Source organism: Aythya marila (genome assembly GCF_965140915.1).
Source record: "Aythya marila genome assembly, chromosome: 3".
Taxonomy (NCBI): Eukaryota; Metazoa; Chordata; class Aves; order Anseriformes; family Anatidae; genus Aythya; species Aythya marila.
Genome location: NC_139044.1, coordinates 50,004,389 through 50,028,180, shown reverse-complemented (window position 1 = coordinate 50,028,180; position 23,792 = coordinate 50,004,389). Strand labels below are relative to the sequence as shown.

Below are 23,792 nucleotides of genomic sequence, written 5' to 3'. Positions count from 1 at the left end.
AAAGTGACAAGAGCAGAAATTCCTGCCTTTAACACACCCCAAGGATACGGAAAGATTAATAGTCTGCAGACAGCTCCGGGTTGAAAGGAGGATGGTGTTCTGGATGGAAGGTGGCTCCTGGATGGTCATTTACACTGAATCTGTGATTCTCTGGGGATACCTGCGACTGAATGGAGTGAAACTGTGAATACCAACAAACCACTGGCCAGTGAAAGGCTGCCAGAATCAGAGCTGGGGCATTTGTTTTGCTGGAGGGTAAGATCAGTGTTGACATCTCCAGCTGTGGTGCTGCAACAGAGCTGAGCTAACCTACTGGTTTGCTGCTGAAGGGGACAACTCTCACCCATGTTACCCAAACCAGGGGCAGCAGGGACAGCCTCTCTGTTGCTGACATTAATGCTTATCTGACCCTGAGGAGATCAGGCTCAAGGACAAACTTCCTGGCAATGACTCACTTGACTCACATTTTTTTCTTCTGTAAAGTTAATTTTGCAAGGTGGCAGAAAAATACATCCTGCATGCCACAAAAGAACCACACAACAGAGAAGGGGAAATGACTTAAGAAGAGATAACTGAAGCAGTAAGCTAGAAATGGTAAATTGTTTGTAATGCAGTAATAAGGATCCTGGAGCTTTTCTTTCTCAAGTGGGCTTTTAAGTGACAAATTGTGTGATTACTTCTAGCCTGCACAATTATTCGCAGTTTATAGTGATAATGCCTTTTAACCTGTGCTTGTCAGGTGTGGGAGGCTGAATGCCAGAGCACATATATGCTTTGAAGAATTAGCTGACTTGTTATTTCAAAATTAAATACTCCTTAACAACTCTAATGTGGAGGCAGATGTTCTATTGATGCAATATACTTTGCTTTCAATTTCAGCCTTTACTCAAAGTGGTTTCTTAAAGTCCTTTAGGTCTCTGAGAGAACATAACCCATGTTGTTGGCCACAATCACTAGTCATGCTTTGATAGTGGATGTCCTTCTGTGTGGACATTAACTCTGTCATAATGTCTGTTCTGCAGGCTTCCAGACTCGGGTCTGGAAACCCCAAGGAAATATCTGGTAGTACCAATTTTGCCCGTTCAGAGTCCTCAGGATGCAAATCTAATAACCAGGAGAACACAGAAGAACATGGTCATATCTCTGCTCTGGATGTAAATGATACTCTGTGCACTTGGTGCTGATAGAAAACTGTATCAGATGGGTGGAAAACAAACCTTATTGCCTAGAAAAAGTATCAAAGTCAAGCAGGAAGTGAAGATGGAAGTTTTATAATTCCTCACTATTCTGCTTACAAACTCTTAAATCACCACGAAAAATAAAAAAAAAATAAAAAATCAACAGCCAAGAAAACATCTCTATTACAAACAGCAGTAGGACTGGCACTTTAGCAAAGACTGCATCCTGATTTTAGGCTGAATAGTGCGCCCGGAGTTAGCCTCTGCTTTGCCATGCATCATAACCAGCACAAATTTCTGCATCTTCTTCTGTGTTCAATGAAAATAAAATGAAGAATGTAAAACTTTTGGATGGCATAAAATGTCAGGGGAGGTAGTACATTTATCTGTAAATAAATGCATCTGCGTTTTGAAGTATTTTAGAAAAAAATGAGCTTCTGCAGGTACCTAGATAATGTGCCGTGGCCTGTCCCTGCAATAGCTGGAATTCAGCTGATAATGATAAGGCACAAATGTTTGGAGGTTGTGGTCTCACAAAAGCTGGTGCAATTGGCAGTGGTTTGTACTGCTGGGACATATGTAAGCTGAGACTACTTGGCATTTGTTTCCAAAGTTTAGTAATACTCCCTTTGCCATAAATACTTGTAGCTCTGAGAGTACCATGTGGGACAGGGGCTGTGCTACTGCTGGTGAGAATTTTTTTCAAAACCTTCCCTGAGATATGGAAGAGACTTGGAGAACATCCTAAATTTACACTGATGACCTAAGTCAGGGTAGACAGGTTTTTGTGTCTTGGTAACAGTGAGCATCATCCCGACAAATTTGCTCCCAAATACATTACTGATCAACTGACAGATCAAAGTGTGGACCTCTTTATTGCAGCCAACAAAATGTATGTGCTGGTTTCTTCCACCAAGGTCTTCAAAGAAATTTCTTTAATAAAATATAGAGTGATATGGTGCTGAGACTAATTCTTTATTATCAGGATTAAACCCTGCTCAGATTTCATTTCTAATAGTGTGGTAAACCATACGTGCCTGACCAGGGAACTCTACAGTTCCTTAGCAGAGATGGACCATCTTCTCTCTCCAGGACTGCGATTCACCTATGCATTACAAGGGCTTGATAAAAATCAGGTGCTCTGTCAGATGTTGCAAAAACATGCTGTAGTTTGGTTTGCAGCATTTAGCTATATGAGGGAGTCCTGCACTAAGGGGGGGTGCTCATTGCCAGCAGGTATATGTTTGGTGGGCAGAATATGAGATGCCTTTTTACATCAGTGGAAGAGGTGGAACAGGTGAACAAGAGATGTGGTCCTCTTTGTGGGCTCTCATGCTCATGTATTCACAAGCACTAAAAAGGATTAAATAAATTAGCAGCAGTTCTGCATTTCACACTAGCAACTTTGCACTAAATTGTTGGAATGAATCTAGAATATTTTTCAGACTACATCTTAACTTCAGGGGAAAACAAAACAAAACAAAACAAAATAACAACAACAACAAAAATTGTACTTACTCTAGACAGTTATGTATAGTGCCTATGCTGTTTTATAGCTTTATCTTCATCCAGAGTATTAGAGATAGCAACTCTATCCTTCACTACCTGAATTTTTGTTCACCTCTACATTAGCTCAAAGATGTATGAAATTGCAAGGTGTCTCAGAGATTCCCACAGAATAAGCACTTGCAGAATATCCTATGTGTTTATTCTAGCAAGTATTTGTACATGAATTATCATGTGTCCATGAAAAGTCACAGCTCTATTTCCTTCTGCTGAGGAAAGGTGAATAACTAAAGCCCAGGGCTGAAACATCACACCTTTGAGGATATGAAGGAGGTAAAATGCAATCTTGACTTAATCTTAAAATCTTAAAATTAGATTCTAGGAGACTTTTCATTTTGGTTCTTTATGCTGTTTCCATTTTAACATGCTGAATTAAATGAATAAACCTGTTATGCTTTTTAAAATGATATTTTAGTCACCCCCACTGAATATCTTTTTTTTTTTTTTTTTTTTTCTTTTTTTTTTTCCCTTAGTATGTGCTTATGGGTGTTAGAGTCTGATATATGTAATACAAGGAAATATCTAGGGTTTTATGTACTTACCAAGATGCAACCTGCAACACCAATTTATTTACCTGATGCTCTGAACAGGAGAATATTCCTTCCTTATTATTCTCACAGAGAGAATTCTAACCAAAACGATGTGAGATTATGGTGCTAAACAGATGAACAGCATTTGCTTATACCTACAAGTGAAGGCAATTGTTTGTATCACTCACTACTGAGTTGGTGCATTTTTACAGCATCCAAACTGAATTGTTATGACTCCATTTCAGAATAAAAAAGCAATAAATAATACATACAAATACAAAAATACAAGGAAATGTAATAAGTGATCCAGTCAAGCAAGAAATTAAATTACAAGTGATGTTCCTATTCCTGTGTTTTATGCCAAAAAAGATGCTAGCCTCCCTCAGGCTTTCTGCAGTAGTGTGTTTGCTCCCCTTACAACAGGAAGCAGAGAAAGTGGTACATAGCTGCAAAGCTCCCCTCTGATATAATTGTGCATCTATGCATCATTGTGTTTGGATGGTAAAATTCATTATACAAGGCTGTCTGGTGCTACAGCAGTGCCCATAAGTAAAACAACATTTTATGATTCAGCATTTTGAGTGCAGCAAAATGAGACAAGCTGTAAAGTGAAATTCTCCACAATTCCTTTGATAAGAACCAGGCTGTATTCAGAGACCATTCCTTAGGTCTATCTCCTGTCAAAAGCCCCTGGGAGAACAGAGTAGTGAATATCCATGAAAAGAAAGTGGCAAAGCTGCCTGGGACAAGTACTTCTGAGAAAAGGAGGAAATCACAGAAAATCTTACACAACAGTCCTTTCACCTGAGGGAACTGACCAAATAAAATGTAGTTCTGACGGGTGATGAAGAAGCAGAATGCTGGATGGGAGCCCAGGGTACAGGTTCTGTGCCCAGTACACTGAATAATCTTGGGTTTTGTCTGTGGCTGGGCAGAGTGGGGAGGCTACCATCACTGCCTTTACTGGGAGACCACTGCAGAACCTCATAATTTTTCTATTTCTCTAAAATATAGTCTTGGCTAGCGTTTGCTTCATCACAGAAGTAAACCCAGAGGAATAAGCCTAGATCACCAGAACCCTTGTGCTGCACTGCATGTAAGCACAACTGTCCCAATGGTGTTGGATATCTGATCCTGTCCCCTCTCCTCAGCTTGTCTTAGGAGTGACTTGTAATTGTGCATGTGTTGGGATGTTCTTTAGCTGGGATAACTTGCAAGGAATACTTACAGTGACTTACTCAGCCTCCCCCTTATTTTTCATTAGAAGGAAAAGATAAATTCTCTATCTTCATACTAGCTATATTACATATATATAAGCAGGTACATCAGGTACATAGCTTGGTATATAATTTGGTATACACATTTGCCATGTCTGATTTTTAAATAAATATGATTTTTAGTATTTATTTAAATCACTAGGGAAAAAAATGTAAGTGTGGAAGACACATCTCTGACTTATTTATCACCAATTTTATGGTTTTTTTTTTCAGATGTTTGGGATAGAACTACATCGTGTCTATTAAAGCAAATGCAAATTCAAGCTACCTAGCACAATGTTAGATATAACTATATAGCTCAAATTTAATAAACAATGTTGCAGCAAGGCTAGAAGAGATTGCTATTGGATTATTAAGTTTCAAATTCCCTTATTTTGTGTTTCTTTCCAATTCTTTCACATCAATTGTAAGACTCCCTTGGAAATAGGTAACTGTCTTCTGGGAGTTTTAAATATTCACTTAAATCAATACACTGACAAGGACTGAACAGCTTGACTGAGTTTGTTGAATTTTCTTATTTGAAATTCACATCACATACAAGAGAGAACAGGGTAAGGGCTGTTACCTGTCACAGTGCTGTGTGTCCACAAAATCATTAATGGTTTAATCCTAGTAAATAGCCCAGCAAAGCCAGGAAACATACCAACTGCTGAGAGAGAGGTTTGGCATTAAAAACCTTCAATTATCCCTGTGAGCCTGAAAGATGCTTTCCCAAAAAGGCACTGTGACCTCAGAAAAGGGAGAAGGACTCAACTGCATAAGAATCTAGATGATCACTGGGGAGGGCTGCAGTGAGTGCAGCAATGGGTGCAAGTTGGCCTGCAGTAGGTGCTGCCTTCCTTCCCTGGGACAACTGTGGCACCATGGAACCAGACAAGAGCTGCCACATCTTCATCAGTGCTGTGAAGGAAGTGGACTGCTCTGTGATATTGCCTGGATCAGATGAGGCAGCACACTGAGAGCCCTGTGGACATGGTGCTCTGTGTCCTGACGGGGAGACAGGGGCCACACAGCCACATGCATGCTGCCATGGAGCAGCCCTGAACCAAAAACTGGGCCTGGACTACATAGTGGTTTTTGTTTGTTTGTTTGTTTTTATCTCTGTATTATTTCCCACTTGCAGGAGCTTACAGCCTCTGCTGTTTCAAAACTCTCTTCCATAATCTGCCTTACTCCTCTGGGTAAACCTTAGCAGGATGGCTGTGCAGACACAGCACATTTAAAGACTTTCTTGTAAATGCCTTGGAATGCAGTGTATTCCAAGGTCTGTAATGGTAAAAAAAAAAAAAAAAAAAAAAAAGGGCTGTTGTGTTGTGCATGCAATACTATCACAGTATATGGAAAGTTTACCCACAGCATCAATTTAATTCTCTGAACTGCAAAGCAAGCTGGCATACCATTTCCTTTTAGATTCAGTGAATGTCTCTGTACTGACCAGCTGTATGATAAGAAGGTAAAATTACAACATACAGTTATCTGTACAACAAATATTTAAAGATAACTCTTACAGGCTAGGAGTTGCAGTTTAGGACCAAAGAAAAAACTCTGTATTGCAGACATCTCAGATTGGGCTCACGTCCTAGAGTGTAGAAGTTTAGAAATATATATATATATTTATTTATTTTTTGTAGGAGAAGGTACAATGCTTATTATTAGTCCTCCTTGCACTTTCCACTAAATCCTCATTTCAGATCTTTTGATGCATTTCAACCAGACAGAGTGAAATTATCTCTGTACAGCTGTGCCAAGTTGAGATTGTTTTTTATTTGATTTCACACATTTTAGCCTGCAGAGGTCAGAACAAAAGACATTGTTTTCCTTACATTACAAGTTTTTTCATCTTCTGTTCACACTTCTCTGCTGCCCCTTTGCTTCCGTAATACCCTACTTGAAGATAGCATATTGGCTGCATGGAGTAGTAACCTGAGAATGAGAAAAGGGAATACTCCCAGGCATCTCCTCCTGTGATGAGGTGCTCCAGTTGGATCAAGTGAGAGGCTGTGAATGATCTGCATTTGTATGACTGCAACTGAACATGCTGAACATTTACTTTCTGTTTCTGGAAGCTCCAACTCTTGCCATGCTGTACAGTGCAGTTGCCTCCTCCCACCACCATAAAAACAGTGAAACAAAATGTCCTACCTTCTGGCCATACTTATGCTAAGATTCCCCTCACTGCTTGTCTGTGGGAGGCTTTGAAACGGAAGGAGCTGAAGAGCCCAAAAGCCTTTTTGGACTGTGAGTCGCCAAGTGAAATGCATCCCAGAAAAACGTGGCATGTCAGCACAGCTTGCTCAAGATGAAATGGCAACTCAGCAAGTCAGTTTAAAGAGAAGGGGTAATTTAAGAATACCTGGAGAGAATTTTATAACTTGCAAGACAAAAAAGCAGATGGTTTCTAAGTCCTGGTAAGGGAGTACACATGAGTTACTAGAGGTAGCTGAGAAACATATTTCCCAGCTAAATTTCCCAGTACACACAAAAAAAGGATGAAGAACAGGAACAGGCTCATGTATAGAAAACCAGAGAGAATGTACTAGGAGATGCTGGGTTGCCTGACTCCCTTTTATTGGAATAAAATACAGCCACTTTGAAAGACTTTTGGTCCAAGTGACCGCCTGGACACTGCTTAGAGATGCCTGGGTGAGCAGACTAGAGGCATGGACAGCCAAAACAAGTCAAAAGCATAAATAAAAAGTATGGGCTTAGAAATATTTAAAAACAACCATTAATTTCTCAGTGCAGGCAGCTGGAGGAAAAATAACTGAATCCAAGTGTATTAAAAGGGTATACAAGGGTATACAGGTGGCTCAAGCACTAATGTGGAGTCCTGGCCACAAAGTGAGTCTTGCTAGTTGGCCTTCCCATCACCTCAAATTTTGCCACACAACTTATGCTGACAGCTAAATCCTTGCTTATTCTGATTCAAAATGCACTAAAATGGTGTCCAGACCTGGGCTCTTTACCAAAAATTTAAAATAATTTATGTGTGAGGACTGAGGCAGTAGCTCAGCATTACCACCAAAATGGCAGCTAATTACTCAGAGGTGCACAAAGAACTTAACTCCTATGTCCTCCTCAGCAATCCTCCTCCACTGATCCTTCTCTTGTGCAACCCACAAGAAGTCTCAGGTCTTGCTGAGTGTCTCAAGCTCTACCTGACATGCATGTGTGGACTACAGAAAAGCCATGCAAGAAACCCCACTCCAGCCTCCTGTACCTAACCAGGGTCCATTTGAAGCAGTGGCTGGAAAAGGCTGGAGAAGATCAGTATCTTCAAAATCAATGGTTATTTTTTTCTGCATGTAGCCCAGAAAGGAGCACTGCTTCCTTGGGGAGACATGTTGTAGGCTATGATGAGGGTGGAGGGAGCTCACTACAGAGTGAGAGACACACCAGGCAGGGCTGCATCCCACCTCAGCCCTTCCTCCCTTACATCTGCCCTTGATATCTTACAGGCATTTTCTCAGAGTGCTACTCTTCAAGCTGATTGAGCCTCATAGACCAAAGTACGATTCATGGTCAAGTACTAGGCAAGTACTTGACCACAGCAAGACCCATATTAGAAAGTTTCAATCTCACAGCTGGAAAAAAAGATGAAAAAGGCTCTCCTAAAAATGCTGCTATGTCATCATCCTGTAACAGCCAAGATCTTATAATGCCACCAAGCTGCACACTCTAACAATAACTGCCCCACCCCCAGCCTCAATAAATGCAGCAGAGATCACTCTCTCGATCTCTCCTGATGGAGCTGTTCCATTTTTTATAAATATTTAAATATTCATTTGACAAGAGGAAGAGACTGACAATATCTTAGTACTGAAGACATTCACAAGGGATCTCTCAGCCCCAGATTTGAGTTGTCTCACAGAATAATACAGAGTATTTCTCTAGGGTTTGCATCAGGATTTTTTTCCTCTTTTCCAGGACACACTGCTGGTCAAAAACAGAGAGAAAGGGGGAGACTTGCCCTGGAGCAATGTGTTGTCCAGCTATAGGACATTCATCTGGAATGTGAAGGAGATGTTCTTACCCTAAGTGAATACCTTAACTAGTGTCTGTTGGGGTAAAGATCCCTCACACCTTACCAATTGCTTCATCCCTACATGGGGAAAAAAAGTCATCCTGGCCCAGAGAGGATCTTTCCCATCAAAATCCAATTCTATGAAACATTTTGAGAGGCTAGAATTTTCTGATGGGAAACATACCCTACTGGAAAGTTCCCAGCAAGCTCTATTTAAAACAGTGTTGTCTGTAATCACTCACAGTTCAACTCAGCCAAGTAAGAGAGGGTTCACACCTTCATGATTGCACACAGCATCTTCAGAGTGCCACAGATAATAAAAGCAGCACACTTTGTTATTTATGTAAAGACCAATGTTACCGAATAATTTATTTTCATTGAAAGGTGTTGGTAGTTCAGCTGGGACAGCCATTTTCCAAGTTGACCTCTGTAACAGCACCAGATATAGCTGAAGGTTTTCTATTGACTAATAGATCCTATGTTAATGGATTTCCCTAGTTAATTCTTCTGCTCTACTTTACAAAGGAGAAAGGAAGAGCAGGTTGGCTGGCTCTACTTCTAAAGCTAGTAGTTAAACTAACAACACAACATTGAAGATTGGTCTTTTAACAAGGTTTGCGTAAGTTTGATTTGCCCTTGTAAATATAAACTAGCTTCCTCTATTAAAGTTAACTCAATTTAACTCTATATCTGCACACTAATGTAATTTAAATGGATACCACTTCTCTGTTTAGAGGAAGGAAATGGAATTCACTAGATTAGCAGAGGAGAGGTTCAATGCAGACAGAAAGAGAAGGATGAAAATTGAGGAATAGTGAAAGAAAAACAATTTGGCAAGAGAAGGAAGAGATGACAAGAAAATTGAAAGTTTGTGAAAAACAGCTGGAAAACAAATCCTTTATGTGAAACTGATAGCCATTTACAGGGAGGGACATGTGGCTATATGGACGGACAATTACAGTATTAAGAATATCACTGCACTCAGGGATCTGACTTATTGAAGGAAAACTCAAAAATAAATCCCAAATTTCAATAGGAAAATAAAAACATTGAAAATCAGTCTGCAGGCCATTCCTGTTGGCATTAAGCATGTTTCAGTTCTTTCAAACCCTGTTTTAGGAAAGACCTTAACACACATTTTAGTTAGCTAAGTGCTTGCAAAGCTCTAACAAATTCTACCTTTTCCTTCTTGGTTTCCTCAGTGGCTCCCAGTTCAGTGCCTGTCAGCACAATGTCCTTAGAAACTTTGCAATAGACTCTGTTAGGAGTCTAAAATATCCTCCAAAACCCTAAAATGACCTTTTGTACTTCTTCATGTCCATGTATGGAGAGGTATGCTGTCCTTCCTCATAAGCAAGCCTAGCATGCCCCTACCTCTGTGTTGGTTTAGGTGAGGAATATAGCAGTAACTGTGCAAGAGGTTTAGATCAGAGATTGACATTTTGCTTTGTAAAACAGCTGGCTGCTTGACCTGAGACTAAAAAGCAAAATTCATAGTAACTAGGTTTTGAGTTTTGAGTTGAGAAGAGTACCGTAAAACTCTGTATTGGCTTTCTGTCTCTGTTCCACTCACTGGGGCTCACCAGAGGCCAAGAAATACTTATAAAAATTATGCAACATAGAATTTGATAAAAATCTCAGGAAAGCTTCATTGTTTTATGAAGGTGACAATGCTTAGGGGAAGCTGTTTTTTCAAGTAGAAGAAATCTTTTCTTATATTGTGAACTGTATTTGAAATTTACTAGATTTAGATATTTTTAAGCAGAGGGTGGTTTTTTTTTGTTGTTGTTGTTTTGTTTTGTTTTGTTTTGTTTTGTTTGTTTTTTAATTATTATTATTATTGTTTGTTTGTGGTTGTTGTTTTTTTGTTTGTTTTCAGGAAGGTAAAAGAACAGTGAGGACTCCATGGCACACTGAGTTGCATATATGGGTTATTTATGTCTCCGTTCAATTTTTTTCCAACCCCTTTTCTGGTAACAAAATAAAATGTACTGAAGTAGCATAAAGTAAAAGTTAATTACAGCATCAGTTCTGTATGGTATTACCTTCATCCTTATCCTTTTCATCTCCAGGACATATGAAAACAGTTCTTATGCAAACTGAATCAAAACCAATTCTCAAGTGACTCAGAGAAACCTACAGATCCTAAAGAGATGGAAATTAACCAAATTTTAATTCTATCAGGAAACTCACTGGTTCTTCATTATTTTGATAAGTTTTTTCAAATTGTGACAAAAATAATCTAAGCTTATGTCTAGCCCCATGGTGCTTCTTTAAAGATTAAGAAGCAATAAAGATTGCAAACATTCTGACAGCTGCTCAGAGGGAGATGATGTTTAAAGTTCTCTCTCCCCCTCTCCTGCAGCATGGTTGTTTTTATTCTTTTACAAGGAGAATAACAGGCTCAACAGATGTGGATGCAAGCTCGTGTTCACCTTCAGTTGACCTCTACAACTTTTCATACCAACACTGGGTTTGGGAACATGGACAAGTTTACACTGCTGATGATTAAGAGACTTGTTCATAATTCTGAATATTAAATAGAGCACAGGCATAGTATGAAGGGTGCTTTTGGATGACAATCATGAGGACTGTAACAAAACACTACCTTACAAACTAATGTTCAAACCCCAGCTTTCACACACAGATCCCAATGGTCTCAGACAAGTACATGTGATTTACAACCACTCAGACACAGATTTCTGCTCCCCTTTCCCAAAAGGCTACGTTTGTACTTCAGTTTGGAGAGTAATGCAGAGCATCTGCTCATAGGGGTTTGTAACCCCTGTCTCATGAAGAGAGATGGGAGAAGATGGAATTGGAACTTGGTTACTCTGCAGCGTAACCCGCCTGAGTCACCCCAGAGGTAGAAGGGGTTGTGTACAGGGCTGCCTTTAGAGCAGGAGAGAAAATGAGAAGCAACATGTCAACATCCATCTAAGATTTAGATCTAAAGGATCATTTCTACCTTTTCTGCTACATGTGAGATGAAAAAACTTTACATACCTTACTATTCAGCAAACTATGGTCAACCAAGAGAGGATGGCAAAGAGAGGGACATAAAATACAGATAGATCTGTACCTGCAGTCAATCACTTACTTTGGATTTCCAGCCCCTGGTTTCTTTCTCCGGAATATGTTGAGGAAAGTGTTGGACTTGCAAGGTGCCTTGCCGTCCCCGACATGCATACGCACCACATCTGAGGTGGTGAAGGCACTGCGGACATTCCTCTCGGGCTTGGCTATGATGATGTACATCTTAGGAGTGAACATGCACCCCAGGGCCACTGTCACACTCAGGCTCACTGCGAAACAAGTGGTGATAATCTTGTAGTTGCTCCCAAAATAGATAGGCACAAAGGCCAGCCAGATGATACAAGTGGTGTACATGGTGAATGCAATGTACTTGGCCTCATTGAAATTGGCAGGCACATTGCGAGTCTTGAAGGCATAGTATGTGCAGCTCATGATGAGGAGTCCATTGTAGCCCACAGGAGCCACAACTCCTAGGTTGCTGGTGTTGCAGATAAGGTAAACTTCCTTAATACTGGGGTAGGAGAGGATGGGCATTGGGGGCTCCAGGATGATCAGTGTGACCACCAGTGTCAGCTGCACACTGATCAAAACGGAGGCAATGACCACTTGGGCCCATGCACTCATGAAACGTGGCTTGCGGGTACAGATCTTCTTTTTGCTGCCTGCCAGAATGCGTGCAATGCGGTTGGTTTTGGTCACAAGGGCAGAATAACACATGGCAGAGGAGAGACCCACCAGAAGGCGCTGGAGGTAGCAGGATGTTGTGGTGGGTTTAGCTATAAGGGTGAAAGGGCAGACGTAACCCAGAAAGATGCCAGCAAGGATTATGTAGCAGAGCTCCCGGCTGGAGGATTTGACAACAGGGGTGTCCCTGTAGAGCACAAAGATAAGGGTGACAAACATGGTGACCAGGATCCCCAGGCAGGAAAAGACCACAGCCACAATAGACTCTATATTGCTCCACTGGAGGTACTTTACAGGGATGGGTTCACAGCCTGCAGTGTACAGAAAAGAAACAGAGTGTTAGAAAAGTATCTGCTTGAAGAAATAACTTTTTTCTTTTTTTCTGGCTTCCAATATAATCTAAATATTAGCTTATGCTTATGTGCCATCGATTATTAAAACCATTTTACAAATGGCTGAACTGCAGCATGAAAAGGTTTAGATGAAATATGCTCAAAAACATAGCCATCAATTTTGGGTGACCCAAACATTTGCTTATGATGCTACAAAGGGAAATGAGATTTAGAAAATATTTTCTTATTCATGTTGGAAGGACTGCTGACAAGCCCAGCAAATCAAAGGCAGAACCCAACACCATCACTTCATTTCAGCATGAATGGGATTATTTCAAGTCAGAATGGCAGCTTTTTAACCTCTTCAGATTAATTTATTTTAATCTGCATCAAAACAAGTATAAAAACCCGCTACATTTTTCTGAGGTGATTTTATAAAGAAAATAGAGTATTTAAATATCTGTTACAGGCAGAAAAATCATAAATCCAAAGTCATAATGGAACTGCACCATGGATACCATACCTTCTCATATATTTCTGCTTCTTTTCTTTTTTTCCTTAACATTACCTTATTTTCACTTTTTCAAACCCTCTGCTCTTTGTTTTTCTTCTACACTCCTTTCATCAGCTCTATTAAATAATGTAATTCATTTCTTATGGAAAAGTCAAACCCACAAAACCTCTCTGCCTTTAGAAAATAAATGGAAAAGGACTCCTTTATGACTAGTACAGATGTGCAAGTATAAGTATCAGTTCAAATGGTGCTTAACTGTCAGAGCTCTCTCTCACACCTCTCACCACAAAAAGGAATCTGTGCTGGAGATATAATATCATCAGTAAATATTACATAGCAAATAAAATCTTTTATGTTAATGGGATGTTGAGGTTGGGAAGCTGAGCTACTCTGAACTTTCATTCTGGCATTTCCTGATTTCTGTTCTTGACTTAGCAGTGTTATCATGCTTTATGGTTATTTTCTGAGGTTTAAAATAAAACCAGAACGAACAAGAGATCAGTACCTCCATGAGCCATTGGCAGAGCTGGGGTTGTCAAGCCACCAGACTAAAGGTGGTGGTATTTACCTTGCAAGAGAAACACTTTTTAACTCGGTTTCATTGCTGAATCTTAGCAAGTGTCCCAGTATTGTGATGAGCAAGAGTCATGCTCAGCCTTTTTCTCTTCAATATGGAGTATATCTTCAGAAATCATCCTGTATGAACTAAGAGCTTCTGAGGCCCAGAATTCTGCCCAATCTGAATGTATATTCCACATGTTGACAAAAAAAATTACCAATCAATACTTATAACAAAATGTAAACTCCTCCCTTCTAAATACAGAATAAGTAAGCAGAGGTATGGATCAAGGCTGAGCAAACAGAGTTTTGCTGTAACCCCACTGTGAGAAAGAAAAAAGTTTTTTTTTGTTTAAATTAAAAAAAAAAAAAAAAAAAAAAAAAGAGTAAGCCTGAGGCAAAGTCCTGACATGGAAAATTTCTGCACGAACTTTTAATGTCTTCCAATGTCATATGAACTGAAACAATGCCTTATAATTCTGTACTCGTTTTATCTAAGAGTGCCAGCTTGACTTAACTACAGGTAATGCTACCGCCTGTAACATCAAAAACAACAGGAATGATAGTGTGTGCATCTGGATGTCTTATTTTATAAAGGAAAGGGATTCTCTTTTGCTCAGAAAGATCTGTTCAAGACTCAGACGGGTGAGGAAAAACTGTTCTTCCAATCAGTATGTTTCTGGTGAAATGTAATTAAGAAAAAGCTTTTTATTAGAAGTAGGAGCCTCTGGCCATTAGCTGCAGCAGCCCTGAGCAGGAATTAGCTATTATTTTCATTTAATAGTGGACTAACAGTCAGAAGCTACTGTTCTTTGATTAATACATGCAGAGCTCTTTTCTTAAACCAGAAGAAGGTCTGTGGTTGCTGGAAGGCTTCAGTTTTAATGTGTGTTTTAAGCTTAGCAACATAAGCCATACTCATATTATTCTATCTTAACGTGTTTGAAAACTTTGCCCTGATTCAGCATGTACGTAAGTCTATTGATCGCTTTAAGCTTATCCTGTGCAAGGTTTTAGAAACCTGTTTTGTTATATCAGTGCAATTCCTGCGCACTGTCAAGCCCCAAGAGCCACGTATGCTACAAACATTGCAAAAAACAGCCTGCACTGCTTATATCAGCAAACAGTTGTTGGTTGTCAGCATCTGTGAAGGTGGGTCGTTTCCCAGCTAAGAGACAGTAGGCTCAGGAAGCTTGTCAAGATAGGGGGAGGATGCTCAGGAAACAGTGTACTTACAAGTTGCATACATGAAATAAAAATAAAATAATAATAATAATAATAATGATTTAAAAAGAGAGAGAATCATTGTCAAAAACTTCACAGTTAAAAGTTTCTAGTAAAAAGCTTTTTGGTAGTTTTCATCTTCTATTGCACTTTAACCATGAGTCATTTCCCAGAGCAGGCTAATCAATTTTTCTTTTTTAAATTTTATTTTTAAATTTTGTTCATAATTCAAGGCCAATAAGACACTCCAAGATATTTTCTGAGGTCATTAACACATCCCAGGTAGCTGATAGCCCCAAACCTTTGTAATTCGTTTCATAATAGCTCTATAAAACTTCTTCTCTTATCTTGTTTTAGTGCTTGTTTAAGATGGAGAAAAGTGGGTTTACTAGCCTGACATTCATTGCACTTATACAATTTCTATTACTATAAAAGATCTCTCTTCTTCCTTGCACAAGACCTTAAGACACTAGTTTTAGTGATGATTTGTCAGATCAGTTTAACTGTACAGTTTACATTATTTATGGTGAGAAATTTCTTTGTGCCTGCTGACTCCACTTCACTGAATGCATATTTAGCAGATGTAATCTAAAAAATATTTTATATTTAAAACTAATATTTAAACCTCTGGAAAGGGTTGCTGAGCAGCAGAGACTGATTTCAAATGGAGAAAATATACATCTTGAAAAGTCTTAGGAAATAGGTTAGTATGCAATCCATGTTTCTTAAAAGGACTAAGGATTTTAAAACCTCCATCTGTGATGGAAAATAAGACTAAAATTGCACACATGTGTAGCATTTATGACTTAAGGTAAAGGGAAAAACAATCTGGAATGCGAGATGTTAACGTCTGTGTCTAGATGCTACAGTGACTGGCAGGGTATGAATACAACACACAAAACCAAATTATAAAAACATATTTGATGGGGGAAATACTGGCAAGGAAAAAGAATTTCATACTAAATAGCACCAACAGTGACTCAAGCAAAGCCCAAAAGTCAGAGTTTGTCTAGCTCAATTTCCCTTTCTGTAACCCTGATATAAGGGTTAAAAAAGAATCTTTCTCCTCGATTAGAAGGAATGAAGAAGCTGTACAGAAACAGACTGCCATTTTGATGTTCTCTAGGAAATCAATCGATGGCTATGCTGTCATTTGACTGATGCCACTGTGATTTTAGAACAGCAGCAGCCCAGTCTCCTTGCTGAGAAGAAACACAAATCAGCAGGTCACTTACTGATTTCATTAAAAGTTAATAGATTGCAACATGCCCCTGAGATTTTTTCCAGCACTCATGCTTTCTTCAACTCCTTTCGGCAGTGTCTGTCATTTTGACATGCCCCCTTTTGAGCTATTTTGGGCAGCTAGTAGCACTGAACCATATTCGCTCAAGTGCACATTGATCTCTCACTATGTTCTTGTTCTGCCTTATTGATTAAAAAGAAGTCCTAGTTTTCTTCCCTGAATAGTAGATACAAACAATTCTGTGAACCTCCAAGAATGTGGTTCTCTGTGGATATCTGCTTTAAAATTAGCAGACATTGGTATCCCAGAAAGTGGGGGTTGAATCTGAGCTTTTCCAGTGATCAGGACATTTATAAAGGATGCTGTAGATTTTCTAGTGTCTAGAAAAACAATATGCTTTTCCACAACTGGGACCCTTATGGAGGTGTTTATTAAAAATTCCTCTTCTTTCAACCCATTTACATGAAACTTAAAGGAACCAAATGATCATTGAGATCTCTATATCCTGATAAATATGTTTGAAATAGGTTCCGTTGCACACCACAGAAAAAGAGGGAAGGAGACTGTTGGAGTCAGAGGTATGGGGTACAGACACACATATGGGAACTTGGAGAGCTTATTTTCCATTAAAAAAAAAAAAAAAAGTCAAATTTTCCATTTTGTTGTGATTAATAATACACTTTTTAGCTGGAAAAGTGGCCAGCTTTCCCTCCCAAAAGAAAACCCCTGAAAGTTCTCTTGGCTTCAGTGACTAGCTATGTGTTTGGTGCTGTGGGAACATCCAGTTGCCCCCCAGTTATATTGAAGGACCATGATGTGATAAGTTGTATAGTTGATCGTCAGCTAGGTAGTGAAATCATTTCTCTGACTATACTCTGCTGAATACTGGCAGCAAAATTTTGCAGATGCAGCATGAGGCAAGGTCTTTCATAGTGATACAAAGTAAACCCCAAGGTCAAGGTGGTGCTTCTGAATGCATTATGTGTATTGTCTTGAGGTAATAGTTACTGTAAAGCCCAGAGCAGGTGTGAGCAGTTGACCTTGATAGGTAGAAAAGATCAGAAGGATGCCATAGCATACAACTCATTCAAAGCATATTCACAGGGGAGACAAATTCTAATTTTCCCTTTCCAAATTTTCCCTTTCTTCTGCCAGCCTTTTTTAAGATTTTATTGATGTTCCTTTTGCTGGTGGGTGTAGAAAGAATGATTTTTATACAAAAGGAAATTCTGATAGTTACTGCAAGCCTAGAAATCCCAAATAAATTATTACTAATTGCAAGATAGAACAAGAGGAAAGAGTTTCATGCCAAACTGACAAAGATGCACCGAGCTCTTGTGATATTCACTGCTAAAATTGCAGCAAATACTGCTAAGTTCATTGGTAGTTTTAGCAGCTTTATTAATGCTTTTGCTACCTAACGGGGAGGAACAGACAAAATATGTCATTTCTTCTTGGTAAAATTTCACTGTCTTTATTTTCACTGCTGTTGAACTGAACCAAAACATGTAGCACCTTTCACCCTAACCTACACTGGGATGTGTGCTTAAATATGTCCCTTTACTATCTTTGCATACTATCACCTTACTCTCCACCACATGCCATTCTCATTGTGCCCTGTCAAATGGGAATGCATTTGGAGGGACACATCCCTACCTGTCAGTTCAGCATTCGGCCACCAGCCAAGCTCACAGGCTTTACAGGTGAATTCATCCTGAACAAATTCATTCTCCTTGCAAGCAGTGCAAATCCAGCAGCAGCTCACTTCTCCTTTCCTGATGACCTGTAATGCAAAACATATCCTCAGCAATGAGCCTCTATAAGAGAACACAGAACCCCCCACAGCAAACAGGCACTGCCTGCATTGTTTAAATGACAGGATTCCTGCATATGGGACATTGCAAACAATTAAAAAATGTGTCCTGGATTTATGTTTACCCCTTTGTGTTAAAAATTGTGCTTACAAGTTCAAAGATAATCTCTTAGGACAATTTATTTATTTATTTTCCTGAGTTGAAAGTGCAAAACCATTTTCCCTTTTAGTACAGTGTCACAGTAAGTGTTATATTTTCAACCAAACTTGAGAAGAGGTTTAGTCTGAGAGATGACTCAGGTTGGGACAAAGTCCTTCAGCTCACACTTAATATCTGTTGAATAGTAAAAAGCAGTAAACAAAGTCAAATATTAGAATAAAGACTGATTCATGCATTTACTTATATATTTTATAATATTATTTAATATATTTTATATATTATGTATATATTATATATATATACACACAAGCACAAGCACATAATTTCTAATTTACAATAAAAATTGTAAATTAGATTCTGTCTCTGTTTGTCAGAAAGGAAGAATCCAGCCTTCTCTTCAGAATCTTCCTATCCATCTATATGCAGAGCTAAGAAAAATACAAAATGTTGGGTTTTTTTTTTTGGTTTTTTTTTTTTTGTTTGTTTGTTTTGTTTTGTTTTTTTTTTTATTGAATGATGTATATATATTTTTGGTTAGCATTTCCTCCGGCATTCTGTGGAAAGAGTCCAATAGACTTCAATGGGAGATGAAGCTGGCATTTTGTATGCATGTTGTTTACATATACACACATACACAAACTGCACAATCTCAAAAACAGAAAAGATATTTTGGAGGGCAGTAAATACCAGTACTGTTTCCCCTCCAAGACTGCTGGAGTATGTCACTAAGACTTTGCCAAATCAATCATCAATCATCTATGGCTCATAGTAGCAATATACAATTTAAAAGCTGCAGATATGTTTATTAAGTGAAATTAGAAAGGAGAATCTTTTTTAAGATGATATTCCTGAATGGGCTTCTTGATATTTTAAACTTACTGTGTCCATAGCATTTTAATAGTGGTAGAACATGTCTTTATGTCATCCAGACCAGATATGGCAGGTGGCAAAGTACAAGCTTGATACAAGTGCTACTGTTTGGTAAACAAAGAGTGATTTCATTTGTTTTTCCATACCTCCTGTTGTGAACATGAGATATAAATGTGCTTTTTAATTATTATTTTTTTCTCACAGGTGCTATTTTTGGAACAAAATACTGGATTCCCATGGGTTACATTATTTTAATGCCCCTGAGTGAATCCCAGCCACTGACCAGTGTAGGCAATGACTAAGTGAAAATCTTGTTCTTTCTCACATAAAGGGAAATTTAATTCAAATCTTGTCATACTGAAAGATTCTGCATCAATGACAATTTTAGAAAGCATGGGCCTTTATATGGGATTTTAAGAATAAAATGTTGATCTAGGAGTCTTTCTACAATTTCGGCTTTCCTGCAGAAATTGTAGAAATATAATTTCCTGTTCTAAGTAACACCCTCTGTTTCCCTTGGCTTGAAAGAAGATTGCTTGGATTTAGTGAAAAAGCACTGCCTGGTTATTCACATTTCTATGGAACAAAGGATCTGATGCAAACCTTAATTTGCCCCTTCAAGCAAGGCTCGCTGCACACTGATCGGACCATCCCACTCTTGTTCATCTGAATCCTGTAGTCATCAATGTTGAGCACACCCTCATGCCAGGTTCCGATGAGGACATAGTCATAGCGGTTGGGCTCTATGTACTGCAGGTTCATGATGTCATACCTGAAAGGGAAAAAATAGGAAGCTAGTCACTGACCTGCGATAGAAAGGATAAAACTCCCTAGGGACTAGGGTTTCACATTGTCAGCAAATACTGTGAGATTTGCAGTAGAATCATGGTAAATAACAACTCTGATTGTCACATAATTACTGATCGACTGCCCCATTCACATAAAACTGTGCGTAAAAAGTTGTGTGTCCAGGAAGAACTGTATACCAAAGAAAGAAAGCTCTGCTGAAGATTCACATACATGTATAAGCACTGTTTGGATGATGTGCTGTCTGGCCATTTTTCAGAACTTTAACATACACTTGGTGCCTACATATAGGTTGGTTGCAGTATTGCTTCTGCTGAGAACCGTGAAGTAATCATCCAGTAGAAGTATTTGAACTAACTAAACTGGTATGCCATAAGTTAACTGTAAGCACTAGTTCACTATTTTCCTTACCTAACTCAGTGAAACTGTCAGGAAAAGTTAGCAGTCCAGAAAAAATATTTACTTCCTCTCCCTAGGCATACAGCATAGAACTTCCCAAGGCTAATATAAAAGAACCATAAAACACTGTTACAAAAGCATTCAATTTCCCTACTTCCATCATTGCCCTCCATGTGATGTACCTGATGTGTGCACATCCCTTACTGCTAAGTGTTTGTCTCCTTCTTTTACCTACAGAATATGCCTTGTGCAAAGCAGTAATTAAGTATGGTAATTTCATAATAGGAAATAAGCAAGAATGGGAGAATGAATAGTGGAGAGAGGGGAAAAAAAAAAAAAAAAGAGGATGGACCTACAGGTTGGCCTCTTCAGACAAGAAGGTAGGTGACAGGTATGTGTGGGAGGGCTTTAGAAAAAGAGGATTGCAAACCAGAAATCAGTATTGGTGCTGAAAATAAGAAAGTGTCTTCTGTTTTACAAGCCTGGGAATTAGTTACTACCTTGTTTTTCTCTACTGGATTGTCTCAGTCTCTGGACAGAAAATTCTTTAGGTAATAATGAGTGTTGCTAATCTGTATGCGCATTAGGAATGAAAGGCAAGAAAAACATGAGCTGTAAATAAAACCAGGATGCTTGTTTGCGGGCAAAGTTGGAGAAATATCTTTTCCCTTATTGAGATTCAAACATGCAAAATTTCAACTCTGCAGTTCACAGAGGAAAGGTGCTCAAACTACTCTCTAGATGCCTAGTTTTGGTAATTGAATCTTTGAGATCTCTCTAGCGAAAGATAGTTTAACGAAGTGCTTACTTACAACTGTATTTAGATCTCAGTCTTGCCAATGTGCATGCTCAGACGATGTCAGTGCCACTGCATGGCTCCACTGAACCATGTAGGAAATGGGACTCCTGCCATTGACTTCAATAGAGCTCCAAGCAGGTGCTTAAAAAGCAGCTCTATAGCTCCATGGTTATCAACTGGGTCTTAACTGAGGAGTTGCTATGGAAAGGGGTTAATTTCAAAGTCACCAGGAAACAATTCCTTCTCATTTCACATCTCTTACAAAGGAATAACATAAAAAGTCATTCTTTTTTCAGCATTATGAAGAGTCAGAATAGCAAGAAGCAGTAACGGCAGGGCACCTTATAATGTAGATTCAACAAACAGGAGTAAAATTGAGCAGGGGTGTACGTGCTTCTTGCTAGCAAGCAGAACCTAATTGTTTTTTAGTGTGATGTTGAATTAGACCAATACAAAATCAGTTAAAATGGGCTGGAAAATTAATCCAGGAAGGGGAATAAAAGATTACTAAAACTTCATATTCCCTTAATGGAACTTTCTAGCCTACACAGATTGTTTTAATTTTTGCAAAAATATATTATAAGGCACAAATGGGCATTAATTTAATATCATTCAAGAGCTGGCAAATTCAGGAATATGATTTTATTTTAGGTTGGAAGCCATTCTTATGTTTTCCTATAACACTGTTCCCTTTTCTATCAGTTAACCATCAAAGAATAAAGTATGCAGTCTAAAAGATCTTAACACAGTCTTGCATATGACAAGATGTAGTACAATACTTGCAGCTTTGATATGCAGCTTGAATTTTAAGTGGAAAAATGTGATCTAACAAATATACTCGGCATGGAGGCATGCATAAGTTCTTTATCCTTTCTTCTTTTCTTAAATGAAAAGTTCCATCTTTGAGTAAGGACAAATTCAGTGCTTCAATAACTCCCTGTCACCATTCCCCCAGCTACACATATACAACTTTAACAGTTTGGGGCTGCGTCCAAGCTACAAATGATTATCCCAAAATAAGTGAATTTGACGAGAGTTGTGAAGCTCCAAGAAAGTGAGGACTGTGGAGGCAGCTGGAAGCTACACGCATACAGCAGCATTTACAGAAACTATGAAAACATTCTGCACATAAGAAAATAAAACTTTATTTTAATGTAAGGATAAGCTCTAATGTATATTCGGAAATGTTATGACCAAGTCCTTGAGGTCATATGAACAAGATACTTGTGAGCCAAACTGTGATCCAGCTGGTCACAGACACACTCATACCCTGAGGTAAGTGCTGGTTAGCCCGAAATAGCTGAAGTTACCTTTCTCCACAGCTGTAACACAGAGCTGGCAGTAAGTTCGGTATCCTGGAAGGCAGAATGGCAAACAAGATTGCTGAACCATGCTGGGATGTGACTTGACAAAACAACTATCCATGGAGCCAAACTCCAGAGCCAAAATCCAGTGTATATTTGCCTCATAGTTCTTTATATACTATGTGTTTTAAGTCTCTGCACTATGCATTAATAATTTACACAAAGCATAACAGTTGATTAAGTCACTAGATTTTAAGCCAGAACAGCTACTGGGTAGAGTTACATGGGTCTATATCTAAGTTTAGTTAGGGTAAAATGAACAACAATACTTCTGTTAGCTTGTGAACACGAGCATTTCTCCACACATGAAAGGTCAAGCATTGGTGCTGGACACTGACAGCTCCTGTCAGTTGTCCCGTAGTATTTTACAGTCAGAGGTCTAAGCACATTGTTTGTCCTTGAGGGGTAAGCTTCCTCCTACTAGCCAGAAGGTAAAAGTAAGCAGTTACCCTAGACCAGACAAGAACTTGAGATGTTCTGTCCTGAAATACATGGCTGTCCTCTGCCCCTTGCATAGGCCCAAAGAAGGATGTGGTGTGGACTTTTGCATCCCTCACAGCTTCTCCAGACATTTCTTGGAATTTGGGTGATATAATCAATACTGAGCAAGCAAATGGGATGTACTCTATGAAAGTCAAATGTTGACAAAGCTGTAATGGATTCAAAACAAAATTTTATGAGTGTCTGCCAAGAATAACTACAGGCATCTCTACCTGATCTACCCACGACAAGCATAAACAGGAGGTTATGAGGATCTGTTGCTCAAAGAACCTTACTGATCTTGCAAGTTACTTCAGGCTTTTAAAAGGGAACATTGCCTTATTCCATCTTGTGAAGCTGATTTGTTTACATTATATGGTAACAAAACACTGAAAAACTGTGCATATTTATGATGCATTCTTTCACTGGCATAGAAAAGCCAACAAACCACATCTGTCTCTCTCTGCTTTATTTAGGTGTCATATGTGGTGTATAGTTTTTCATATAGCTGAGGTACACAAGTTCTTTGGGGTATTGATAGAGTGGTGTGGCACATTCACTTACCCACAAAGAGCTTTACTGTGTGGGACACTAGAAACACTAGGATGATTCTAGAATGACATACTGATACATACAGATCTACACGGGCATAAACTACTGCTGGTGTACAAAGATCTCACCAGCTGTACAGATATAAATGCCACAGACTGATACAAGGATTACAGCATGAATAACAAAAAGATTGTCTGAATTCTCTTGCCCAAACCAATGCTAACTTTCCAGCTGTGAAAATATATTAAAAAAAAAAAAAAAAAAAAAAACTCTACCAAAAATAACTCATCAAATTCTAAATAGGCCAGGAAAGCAAGAGAAATGAACCTTGCTACAGACCAAAATTATAGAAGGGAGAAATTTTATCATCCTGACCTACTCT

General features: G+C 38.9%; 1 protein-coding gene across 2 annotated transcripts in view; it reads right to left on the bottom strand.

Annotated features, from left to right (window-relative positions):
* Positions 1-23,792, bottom strand: part of GRM1 (glutamate metabotropic receptor 1) — a gene marked incomplete at both ends in the record, with an annotated part of 182,539 nt that overhangs the window by 17,968 nt on the left and 140,779 nt on the right. For both annotated transcript variants that reach the window (XM_082757757.1, XM_082757758.1), the window contains 3 exons: positions 11,676-12,606; positions 17,823-17,949; positions 19,613-19,781. In XM_082757757.1, coding sequence (XP_082613883.1) covers positions 11,676-12,606; positions 17,823-17,949; positions 19,613-19,781 — 1,227 coding nt within the window. The remainder of the gene's footprint in view (positions 1-11,675; positions 12,607-17,822; positions 17,950-19,612; positions 19,782-23,792) is intronic.